The 12094-nt window shown below is 47.8% G+C and overlaps 5 protein-coding genes across 5 annotated transcripts; 2 read left to right on the forward strand and 3 right to left on the reverse strand.

Moving 5' to 3' along the window:
• Positions 1 to 3119: 3119 nt before the first annotated feature.
• Positions 3120 to 3617, reverse strand: AKAW2_11315A (uncharacterized protein; the record flags this gene model as incomplete). Its single annotated transcript, XM_041683786.1, has 2 exons — positions 3120 to 3518; positions 3609 to 3617. 2 exons carry the CDS (start codon positions 3615 to 3617, stop codon positions 3120 to 3122), a joined length of 408 nt encoding a protein of 135 aa, XP_041538035.1.
• A 675-nt stretch (positions 3618 to 4292) lies between these two features.
• On the forward strand, positions 4293 to 6222 carry AKAW2_11316S (FMN-dependent alpha-hydroxy acid dehydrogenase; the record flags this gene model as incomplete). Its single annotated transcript, XM_041683787.1, has 5 exons — positions 4293 to 4497; positions 4585 to 4643; positions 4709 to 5945; positions 5999 to 6072; positions 6136 to 6222. 5 exons carry the CDS (start codon positions 4293 to 4295, stop codon positions 6220 to 6222), a joined length of 1662 nt encoding a protein of 553 aa, XP_041538036.1.
• Positions 6223 to 6828: 606 nt separating this feature from the next.
• On the reverse strand, positions 6829 to 7985 carry AKAW2_11317A (uncharacterized protein; the record flags this gene model as incomplete). The annotated part of the gene is made up of 2 exons (XM_041683788.1): positions 6829 to 7448; positions 7514 to 7985. The coding sequence occupies 2 exons, from the start codon at positions 7983 to 7985 to the stop codon at positions 6829 to 6831; spliced, it is 1092 nt and encodes a 363-aa protein (XP_041538037.1).
• Positions 7986 to 8306: 321 nt separating this feature from the next.
• On the reverse strand, positions 8307 to 9555 carry AKAW2_11318A (uncharacterized protein; the record flags this gene model as incomplete). The annotated part of the gene is made up of 3 exons (XM_041683789.1): positions 8307 to 8703; positions 8760 to 9274; positions 9337 to 9555. 3 exons carry the CDS (start codon positions 9553 to 9555, stop codon positions 8307 to 8309), a joined length of 1131 nt encoding a protein of 376 aa, XP_041538038.1.
• An 846-nt stretch (positions 9556 to 10401) lies between these two features.
• Positions 10402 to 11901, forward strand: AKAW2_11319S (uncharacterized protein; the record flags this gene model as incomplete). Its single annotated transcript, XM_041683790.1, has 1 exon — positions 10402 to 11901. The coding sequence occupies one exon, from the start codon at positions 10402 to 10404 to the stop codon at positions 11899 to 11901; it is 1500 nt and encodes a 499-aa protein (XP_041538039.1).
• Between the last annotated feature and the right edge of the window lie 193 nt (positions 11902 to 12094).

Below are 12094 nucleotides of genomic sequence, written 5' to 3' on the forward strand. Positions count from 1 at the left end.
GGTTTTAACTATGGATCAAGTTTACTGCAGCTGTAGAATGTCCAACCAGGTCCGCTAGTCATTCTGCACTGTCGATCTTAGAGCTAAAAGCAAATAAAACAACCATTAAAGTGAATCCTTTAAATTCCGCACTAAGTCTGTAGATAAGTAGACTAGTACCGATAGTCACCGAGAAAATCTAGAATGCTTGGCCCAGGTAAGGGTGTCAGATGTCTTACTTAGTGCCAGCAAGGCGAGTCAACAATTCTTCCAAGTTTCATCTACATTGTCCTGCACTGTACAGATCCGATCACCTCCGTTGCAGCTTACCCAGTCTTGCTAGTTTCGGCCTCGTATTTTCTCCGTATACATCCAGTTATCATGTTCAATCAATTCAGAACTAATCATTTCAGTGCGGATGCGAGCAAAAGTAGTGGACAGAGATATCGACCGACTCAGCATTTTATTTGCCAGAATGTAGTTCGATCTATCTCACAATCTGGTCATGGATTGTGGTTTAAATCCAAGCCGGATGTCTGCAGGACATGCAGTTCCCTGTCCCGATTCAGCTAAACGAAGCGACAGCCATCAGCATCCGCTAGGCATCCAAACAAAGAGCTGTTGCTCTTCCCTTTCTACACTGAAACCGGATGTTTTCACAATAAGTTGAGTTACAGTAGTGCTACGTTTCAAGAACCCTTCGCTTCAAGTCTGGCTAGTACTAAGCACTCTTTGTTCTGGATGAATAGGGTCAAAACATGACGAGTATTCTCTTCTATTGCTGGCCGAAAAGTAGTATATACATTGGCTATACCTTCAACCACTAATTTTGTATATATATTTGATACCACATTGACTTGTGAGCTGCTATAATTAAATTCCATATGTCATATCCAAACATCCATATGTCACTGATGATTTGCCAACCGAGTGTCTAAAGTAAACCTCTCTATTGCTCAGAATGTCTCTTATCTTATGCAATGGAACCCATGGAACTTTAATTCCCCCAACTGCAAGAAGAGAGCCGGCTATATTTCGTACCAATGAGTCCGGTACTCGACTGTAGGCCTCATGCAAGACACAAATTTTGAAGTCACCGAACTTGATACTTATCAAGCCCTTCTGACAGAAACATGCCCCCCATAGCCTGTCCCATATTCTGATTGAATCTTCCTTGCACTCCTATCTCATCACTTATTGGACGTCTCCCCAGACACTCTTCTTCGACCAATATATATCTCGCAAGGGAATAACAATTGATCTCCTGAGACTCCATGGCGTTTCTGCCATTTGGCACAAAACAGAATGCCGATGATAGCGTGAATTATTTTTGCTATCATGTTAGATGTAAGTATTAGGGTACCAACAAACCACCCGGTATCTTATGGCTGATTGCGGTTGACTCTTCGTTGGACATCTAAATTAGATTCTGTATATCGGCCACTTTCTGCCCAGTCCGATGATCAAGTGCATCAACCCGTGTCCACGCATCGGTCTCCTTCAACCTCCAAGGTAATATATACTCATATAATGGGGCACTGAGTTGGTTGCATACCATTGCCATTGTAGCTACTCTATAAGCAACCAAAAATCGCTTTGCAAATCGCTAGACTAGCGTCTTCCAGGACGCTTTAAGTTGAACCAATAAGGGCACAAGTAATTGGGCCAAACTCTCGCAATGTATCTAATAACCACGGGACATTTGGGTCCCTCACTGTGGGAAGAGACATCGTCTCCATTCCAGGACATACCTGTAGCACAGGTAGTGTAGTCGAAAATCTCCGTTTTTTGATATCAGGCCATCTAATGCAGAGGCCCGTGATATCGAAAGGACATCCCTTGATAATGATGAGCTTTGGTAGTTGTATTATACGGACTATCTACTCGCTGCAGAGTATATGGCAGCTTGCGGTCCGTATCGGCTCTCTAGCATCTGAGGATTAGTGTGATGGAGCGCTGTTATAATTCGCTCGATTTAATAAGAGGATATTGCCACTGGTAACTGAATAATTCTCTAATAATATAGTCCAGAATCTCTTCTGTTCACTAACAGATCCTGTGGCATGTCCGCGATAATTTGCCATTAAGGGTGTTGTGCAGCCCGTAATCGTGTGCCATATGCGTTGTGCTAACACGCCAGTGCAGTACCATTGCTCTGACACTGCTGCGTGGCTTCAACTGCTGCATCTAGGAGATTCTGCATCATTTCGTCCTTTCCTAGTGTCACAGAAAGCCAATAGAAGTATATAAGTCATGTCGATGAGCAAGACATTTACAACAGTCAAGGTTATCTTTTTCCAGAGATAGTAGGCTTTTGTGATTATTAGCTTTTTAATGCATATGATACTTTGGCTATTTGAATTACCAAGTTCATCGACTCGGCTATTAAGAAGCCACGTATCTAAAATGATGGGAGTTTTATGAAGGGGAGAGTTGGATACGGAGGATACTGCAGTTTATATATTGGAGGGCTACATAGGGGCTGGTGAAGTCGGAAGAGGTCGTGAACAGAAGTATGAATATGAGCCTGAGTAATTGAATACGAAGAGACAAATTAACCATACAAGAAGGTAATGTATAAAAAGGATACCCTTTGGGACATGTTGTAACTTGGAAGGAGAACTGCAAATCAATCCGACGATTCGACATGCCGTCCCGAGCACGCTTCGGACTGTCACGTATCGTCAGTAGCGCCACCATAGTTTGGAGTGGACTAGACTGGTAATCATCTCCCGTAGCGAGATAGAGGACCGCGTAACGAGTTAAGCGCATTGCAGGCAATAGTTCGATCATAGACAACATGATGATCCTAGACAATGAGGCTGCCAGTTCGGGTGGCTGAAAGCGGTAATGCTCCATCTCGTCATGAACCGCAGGTCCCACATACCCGGGCAGGAAATGTCTTACTCGTGTTGCAAGTTTATCCCTGTCGGGCCACCCCTCAACTTTGCGCTGGAACGTCGATATGGCTTGATGTTGGCGGAAGTCGGCTCGGCACACCCGCGTGCCACGTCTCTCGACTGCACTTGGAGCAGGAAACGAGGAGCCTGGGATGAGCCCGTCGCATCCTGCATGTACTTGGCAGGTACGCAGTAGGTTGTAGACATACTGCCTAAAGTGTCTTGGCGAGGCGTGACCGCCTACTTGTCCAGCCTCACGGTCAGCGCGATAAGGGTCGCGTAGGCGGCAATGCTAAGGGCCGTTAACACCACCACGGCATTTCCACTAGTTCTGAACTTGTGACGAATGCCATCCTCCCCTATCTCGGAAAAGAATTGCCGGTTGCCTTGTTGGCGACGGAAGAGTCCGATGATAAGCACGCCCGTGCCGTAGATGGCGAAAAGCGCTCCAGTGCTATAGAACTCGCTGGTGAAGATCTTCAATACTACCAGGGCGAAAGAGAATTGGGATAAAGCTGTACGGATGTAGGCGCCTTCGAAAGTCCGCTGCGCTGCTCGTACTTCGACAATCTCATCCGAGGTTAGCGCGACTGTGCGGGCACGGTGCATCCGCAGTCGGTAACGGTCCGCGGCGCGACGCTGGAGCCAGTCAGTACAGACACCATTATAGATGCAAATCTCATTGTAGGAAGAATAAGCCGTGTGGTAATCGCCAGTCAGCCAACGCACCTCAAACATCACGACGTGTCATGTAATATATGAGTGGTACGACTCGAGTTCTCCGATCGACGGGATACTGGAGTGAAGGGGCGACTGTTTGGCTCCTCGTTTGGTGATGAGAAGCGAGCTGAGGGGACTTCCGATTTGGCTGAAGTTAGGCCCCAAAAAGTATGCCGCGTCGAAAGTCGACAAGTCGACATGAAAAATTCAAGATGGACGTTGGGCAAGCCGAAGGATGATGAGGGGATTAAGCTAAGCAGCCTGGTCTTTCACGTGGTCTAGCTGCACTGGAAGAGGAATAGCACGCGACCATGGCACCTGATGGCTCAACTTGGCGTTAAGCTGCATCGTTTGCTGTAGCCTGTAGCCTATAGCCTTTTCGTAACGTGGAGGACTTGCTTTCCTGGATCAATTGTAGAGCTGCAAATGGGTTACTCATACCAAATTCATGAAGCTCAAGAGCATAACTAAGATAAGGACTTTTCCGAAAGAAAACTGGAGACAGGCTTGAGCCATGACATCAAGGGCCCCCGGATTGTCCACCAATGGCCGATCGTCCTTCTCTAAGCAGTCCCCGTCGGCGACCGACATTTCCCAAAACAGGCGGCATTTCAATCGCCGCCCCCAACTTTGTCTCCTCGTCGGAGTTCAGGCCGAGCCGTAAATGGGGGTGGGTTTAACCGGGTTAGTTGAATGCGAGGAGGCATTTCGAGGCTACCGCTCCGAACACTTCATCTCCTACCGTCTTTTTCTCTCTTGACTATCCTTGATTTCTCCTCATCTCTTCTTCCCTCTTCCCTCTTGCGGGTCACATTCGACAATTGTAACAAAACCAATTGCTACGACCCAAACATCTCTTTGAATAGCAAGATGAGCAAGGTATTCGACGCGGCGGAAGGTTAGTATACCCCGGAATTCCCCATGCAGCGCACAATTGTCATCTCAAGATTGAGTCACAGTCTTGAAACTAACTGAAGACCCTCAGTCGCAAAACACAACACCCCAGAGAGCTGCTGGGTAATACTCTACGGAAAAGTTTACGATGTATGTTCACCCAATCATACATCTTTTTGTGGCTTAACCGAAACTAAACACTCCAACTCAATCAGGTCACCGACTTTCTCTCAGAGCACCCTGGTGGTGCCAAGATAATTCTTAAGCTTGCAGGAAAAGATGCCACAGAGGAATACGACCCTATTCACCCTCCGGGCATTCTGGAGGAGAACCTGAAGCCTGAAGCATTCCTGGGAACGGTAAATGCTGACACGCTGCCGAAAGTACAAGCGGAGCCAGCCTCAGATGCGGGGGAGAAGGAAGGCCCGCCTCCGATGGAGAGTCTACTCAACATGGACGATTTCGAGCAAGTGGCCACCAGAAATGTCAGCAAGAAGGCATGGGCCTATTACTACTCAGCATCCGACGACAAAATCACGAAACATTTCAATACGGAAGTTTACCGATCTATCTTGCTGCGGCCACGGGTATTCATCGACTGCACGCGATGTGACCTGGATACTACAGCTCTGGGCAACAAAATCGGCATGCCCATCTACGTCTCCCCCGCAGCCATGGCTCGACTGGGCCACCCAGCAGGTGAAGCTGGTATTGCGGAGGCCTGTCGCAGCTTCGGGGCCATGCAGATCATTTCCAACAACGCTTCAATGACCCCAGAGCAGATCGTTAAGGATGCCGCACCAGACCAAGTATTTGGATGGCAATTGTATGTCCAAACAGATCGGAAGAAGAGCGAGGCCATGCTGGCACGCATAAACAAGCTCAAGGCGATCAAGTTCATTGTTCTCACTCTGGACGCGCCTGTGCCTGGAAAGAGAGAGGACGATGAGCGCGGCAACACCGTGGGCGCATCAGCACCAGTTCCGAGCGCCACAAAAGCTGCAGACAAGTCTTCGAAAGATATCAACAACGGAGGGGGAGGTGTCGGACGTCAGCTTTTCGCGGGCACGGATCCAACCCTCACATGGAAGGAGACTCTGCCGTGGTTGGCTAAGCAAACCGATATCCCTATTGTTCTCAAGGGTCTTCAGACGCACGAGGATGCTTACATTGCATCCCTTCACACTCCTCAGGTTAAAGGCATTATCCTTTCCAACCATGGTGGACGTGCTCTCGACACCGCCCCTCCAGCTGTGCACACATTACTCGAAATCCGGAAATATTGCCCGGAGGTCTTTGATAAGTTGGAAGTATGGGTTGACGGCGGCATCCGCCGTGGCACAGACGTTGTCAAGGCACTCTGTCTCGGCGCCAGGGGCGTCGGTATTGGACGCCCTGCTCTGTGGGGCTTAGGAGCCGGTGGTGTTGAGGGTGTCAAGCGCACTCTGCAGAGTACGTATATGGATCCGAGATTCAAATAGGGCGTCTGCTGACTGGGATATTAGTTCTGTCCGACGAGACCAAGACATGCATGCGGTTACTTGGTGTTGAGCGTGTGGAGGATCTAGGACCCCAACATGTAAGTGTCGGCTGCATTCCACTTCTTTTGTCGTCTTTCCAGCACTAACCGACTATGCGACAGATCAACACCCGCCTTGCAGAACAGCAAATCTACGATGGACCGTCAGGGCTGGAAGGTATCCGAAGCACATACCGTGCCAAACTATGAACCGAGCGACGTCTGGAATGCGAGTATACATCCTAGCATCTCTGTTTTTTGTAGACTGCACAGAAATAGACATGGCGGTAGCCATTACTACTTGCAAGCCTGACTTGACTGTCCGTAGAATGCATATAGCGTCTACTGCAAAGAGTTTCGTAACAGTAATAACTTGGTAAACGAGGGAAATATGAAGCTATCTATAGACTATCAACAAGTATAGCAAGCTTTCTGATACCTCGTATGTTTTTGATGGTAAGCAATGTTAGTGTCCAGTATTGATACATGAAGGAATATCCAGTGGCCCAAAAAGGAGATGTAGTCCGTAATGGAACAGTCAGTATGGAAGTGACCAATGAAACAATCCTATCAGTAACCAGAAACAGAGAGGTGTTGAATCCTTCTTAACCATATCAAAACAACCAATTCTTAGACAAGATATAACAAATATGAGGCCAAGAAAGGAAGGGGTTTATGATCTTATAGTGCCGAAACATAGGTTCTCTTGTCAACAGCAGAGACTCTAAGACCAGAGGATTAGCATTCTTTCTGTAGAACAGTTGAAGCAAATAGGAAGAACCCTTACTAGCAAGATCAACAGTTGAAGAAGAGCCATCACACATATGACTTGAGCGCCTCAACCACCTTATTCTTGAATTCACCCACTCCCCATCTTAGAATGGCGTAAATATTTCTCAGAATCTTATAACAGGCTTTTTCACCATTTGCATGCCATGACTTGACATGTGCAGAACAGTATTCGATCTTGTCCGTGCTATTCCCCGGAACCATTTTCCGATAATGAACCCAGAGTTGGAATGTTGCTCCCTCCGAAACAAGTGAGAATACCGGAAGATTGGTGATATCAAAGCCCTTCTTGGACTTCGCGCTTTTCGTTTCACGCCTATTGTCAGAGAGCATCTGTAGCATCCAGAGTGCCCCAGCAGCACCAACTGCAGCTCGATTCTGGGCCTGGTGCAGATTATCTCCATTAAAGTCGGCCCGGACTTCCACGATGAAGAATGGAAAGCGCAGATACTGCGGCTTCGCGTATGGATCACTCAGCACTCCATCCTTTTCCTTCAAATTATTCCAGAATTCCTTTGCAGCTGCATCATCCGGGTCTTTGTATAGGATCTCTCGTAGGTGAGACTCGCTCAACCCAACACAAATGTCAGGCCGCGATCGGTGTTCTGAACTTTGCATGAGCTTTGTCATTATGTCTCTATGCAACTCTTTCTGGAGTGTCAGATCTGGTGCTGAAGATGATCAAAACTTGGGGAGATTATGTCTTACATACCTTTATCTTCAACAGTCCTGAACGCTACCCTGTTCTCTAGGTTCATATGAAGAATAGCATTATGTATGAGCCCTACCCACTCATGTTTCATGTTGTTTCTGCGGCTGAGCTCAGCTATCTTCGCCATGAACGCTTCCACTACTTTGCTCTGCTCCACCATTCGGAGCTTCTTGCTACCCAAGACTGTGCTATCTGCATATTCTTTGATATCATCCGGTGGCTTAACGTCGACTATGATGCCGGACGGTTCAAGGTCGTCAAAGCGCTCGAGGCGTTGATGGAGCTTGAAGGAGACGTTACTGGACAATGAGTCTACCGGGCTCACAGGCTGAGCCTGGAATGAAACGGTCGGTTGAGGAACAGCCTCCTCGGACTGGTCAGGTGCCTCAGGAGCTGTCTCCACGACCTTGCGACGTTTGGATGATGAGGGTTTCGATTTGGACTGGTTTCTCTTCTTCTTAGATGAAGCCATGGCTTGTAGGTATTCAGTGAGGTGGTCAGTGTCTAATGATGAGATGCTGAAAGGAAGCAAAAGCACGATCACTGGGGTTGGGGTGCAGAAAGGCGCGCCGTTTGACCCTACTTCCCAATAAGGTAGGGCGCGCCTATTCTTAGAAAAAGGACTTCTGTCACTGAATCAACCGGAATTGTGCACGATTTCTCGGTCAAGTCTCCTTGATAGCTTGGCTTATGGTTCAAGGGTGGGTCCAGGTAGGTGAATTGTCTCTCACCGTGCCACCCGATATCACGGCTGATTAGATACATAGAGAACATAGTTTAGATCCTGAATGATCTACCGATCTCGAAACAATGACTTCCATACTCCTTCAAACCAGCTCCTGTCCTTTCCCCAGGCCTTGGTGACGATATCTCTACCCAGACGAACAGCATCTTCAACCTGCTGCGAGGTACCCCAGCCAGGAATTAGAGGTGCCCAGGCAATGAAATGGACGCCAACGTGGATCAATACCCGAAAGGCCGTCTCATCATCCAGGTTCTGGTATCCCTTCATGAAGCCTTGGATAATCCACGTCGCCGCATCGATATCCTTGAAATGCTTCAACAGGTAGAGCTCAGCGAACATTTGGCCCAGATCGAGGGCACGAGCACCGCAGTGGCAAAGTTCCCAGTCGATGATGAATAGAGGAAGGTGATTTGGTTGCTCGAGGGCGGTTTTGGGGATGAGGACACTATGTTGCATCAGCTTGCTTGTTCTTCGTTCTATCAAGGCAGGGAAGGCACGGACTTTCCCGACCAAAAATCACCGTGAATTATCCCAAACCCATTTCCGTCCTTTCGACTCAGCTCTCCGGCCGCCATTTCCCGAACCTTGCTGAACACTTCCCGGGAATTTCCTAGTATAGTCGGGTATTTATCAATTGTATTCACCAGAGCATCATAGTTGACCATGAATTTCAAGTCTCGCATATACTGGTTCTTGTCCATCTCGGCCGCCACCCCAGACTGGGCCTCATTATCAGCCCAGTGATGGAATGATTGTAGCCAATTCCCTAGTGCATGACCTATGGAGGATGCCCATTCTTGAGTCAGGTTGTTGGAAGCGGCTGTGGAGATTAAGAAGGACTTGAGGTCCAGGGAATCGGGAAGATCTTCTATAACAGCAGTGTTGGTTTCGCGATTGAAGGAGAAGAGACGAGGCGTTTTGACTGTCACTTCCTGAGTTTGCACATCAGAACTGTTGCTTCTGTTCTGTTTGCTAGGCAACCCATCGAGAGCCTTCAAGATGGATTCCTCGAAAAGCTACATGCCATATGTTAACACGATGTTTGTAGTAGGTTTGACTTCACACAAGGGATACTAACACAGCGTTCAGCCGGGAGTTTGAATTCCCGGTTAAGAGCAATGAATGCCTCTGTATGCTTCACTATAACGGATTCTGTTCCATCTGGGAGCGGTTGATCGAGCTGAGCCCGATAGACAAAGTTGGCGGTTCCCCCGCTTAGTGGGGTTAGAGAGGACGAGGCATACTGAGTCCCGGCGAGTTCTTGGGATACGATGTTGAGGAGGTCTTTGTCGGACATGTTGCTTTATTTTTAGGATCTTTTGAAGCTTGAATTTGCCCTTCTGTATTGTGTATCTGGAATTATTGGGTTTTATAGCTAGCTAATAATTATTTGGTGAAAGAGGGTTGTTCTGCTGAGTCATGATGTCGGGGTCCCTTTTGGGATACGATGTTGCATCGTCTGAATTGTGGAATCTAAAACTCCCCACCATCTGAGACCACCATCAATCTCCCTAACATCAGGACACTAACCCCTTATTAAGAGAAAAAGGTAATGGAACAAGTCGCTTTTATGCAGTCACGCATTGGCTTGCCCATGATGTGGGACGAGCTATCGCGACTACCTCTGGTTCAAGTGTGTAGGGGATCAACAATAACCACCCAGGTATACTGCATCGAAACGTTATTAACTGGAATCAGAACTATGCATACGCTGAGTCTGGAACATGGTCAAACGTGTCAATTCAAAAGATCATGTCAATTCCTCAATTGAGCATTTCCCGACACGAAACCTTACCATACTCCACCTCTACCATGCGTGCTTCTGTCTACTGTGGGATACGCTTACAGACGGACAACCTATCATCAACTGGCTATCTATGAGCCACATCCATAAAACGGACAGTGGGCGGAATATGACAATCATTACCTACATGCTATGACCTCCCCTAACCCTGAAGAAACCTGTTCATACATACAGACGAAACCTGGCTACAGGACGTTAATTGAAAGCTTAAGATGCCATCATCTGCGCGTAAGTATAATTGAGTTTCTATCTTTGAACGAATAGGTTTTCGACTTTTATATACTCCACGGCGTTATTATATATAGGATTCCAAGGACCCATCCCCTCACAAAGCTCGGCATGATTCTTCGACATACAAGAATGACCGCCAGAACTCACACTCCGTCGTTCCAGCCTTATACCCTCACGCCTCTGGACCACCTGCTCCCTCCTCATCATGTGTTCGCTTATATGTCTTTTCGACCTGAACAGCCGTCTGAAGCAGTGGATGCGATAGAATCCGGCCTATCAAACTTGGTATCCCAGTGGCCATTCTTGGCTGGCAATGTTGCGATGGTGCAGAAGGAGAAAAGAGGAAACGTCACAGAGTTGCAGCCACCGACAACATCGGACCTCCTCCAATGCCCCCTGTTACGTGTCAAACGCCATCAACGCACTATATCGGATGCTTTAGCCTCGCCAGTCATCGATTATGAAATGCTAAGCGTTCCGAAGACGCTCTCGGATTCCAGCCCCATACCTGCAGTGCGGTTCCAGGCCAATGTCATGCAAGACGGAATCATTTTATGCCTCGCCTGGCATCATCAGGTAATGGATTCGCTAGGGGTCACCATAATTTTGCACGCTCTAGCTCGATCTTGCTCTGGACGGGATCGAAAGAGCGCCGATGCCAGACGTCTTCCGATGGACCGCGATAAAGAAGAGCAGGCAAGGAGGAGGATAAACCAAGCTGCCACCACCAGCAACCCCGACCTCAAGGATGCATACTGTGAGACTAGCTATGAAGAGATACGTGGACGACAGCCCGGCCCAATCATCTGTCGTCGTTATACTATGCATACAGACAGAGTCAACTACCTCAAAAACTCGTGCAACAATCTTGCCCATGAGCTTGCCAAGGGTTATTCAACGTCACAGAAAATCTCACAAAGTGAAAGCCAGTACAAACTTGAAAACATCTCAAGCGACGATCTGGTAACTGCTCTAGCATGGCTCTCTGTATCCCGCGCTCGTCGTCGAGTTGCTTCCAAGCATTCGTCAGACTTACCGCGCGTATCCTCTTTATCCAGAAATATAGAGGTTCGCTCAATACTCCAACCTCCTCTGCCAAGAAGCTATCTGGGGAATAGCCTCGTGTTGGCGAAAAGTCAATGCGACTGGGAAGATATTCCTACCCCACAGGAAGCCTTTCCCGTAACCCGAAAGCGAATGGACAAAGAAACAATCAACGCATTGCTTAAACTAGCCCTGATGTCTCGAGCCAAATGCAAGTCGATTCAAGACGAGCAAATTCGCGGTCTCATAGGCCGTGTGGAAGAGTGCGGTGACTTCTCGTCGGTTTCCGGTGCCCCTGCCGAGGTCATAATGTCCAGTCTTCGTAAAACTGACATATATGCCTCGGACTGGGGTAAGAGACTGGGACCACTGTTGGACTTTGATACTATCGACGGTCGGACCGATGGGTTGACTCTAATTCTACCTGACAGAAATCCTGCCAAGAGAGGAGAGAGCAATTGGGAAGTCCGCGTGAACCTACCTGTAGAAGTTATGGAAGAGTTTGGGAAAGATGAGCTGTTGCTTTGGGTAACGGAGGCAGAAAAGCCAGGAGCGAGGCTGTAGGCTTACAGGCATTGAGCTTTTATCTACACTTATATATATATACTACTCCAGCTTACAATATGTTCAATGAAGTAACTGTTGCACCCTCAAGTTCAAAATTGATATGATTTGACGTGCAGTAGGTTCATGATGAAGCTTGTTGCTGAGCGTGAGAAATTCAGATATGAATACACTATAGTATCATGAAGAGCTG

This window comes from Aspergillus luchuensis, chromosome 1, assembly GCF_016861625.1.
Source record: "Aspergillus luchuensis IFO 4308 DNA, chromosome 1, nearly complete sequence".
Lineage (NCBI taxonomy): Eukaryota > Fungi > Ascomycota > Eurotiomycetes > Eurotiales > Aspergillaceae > Aspergillus > Aspergillus luchuensis.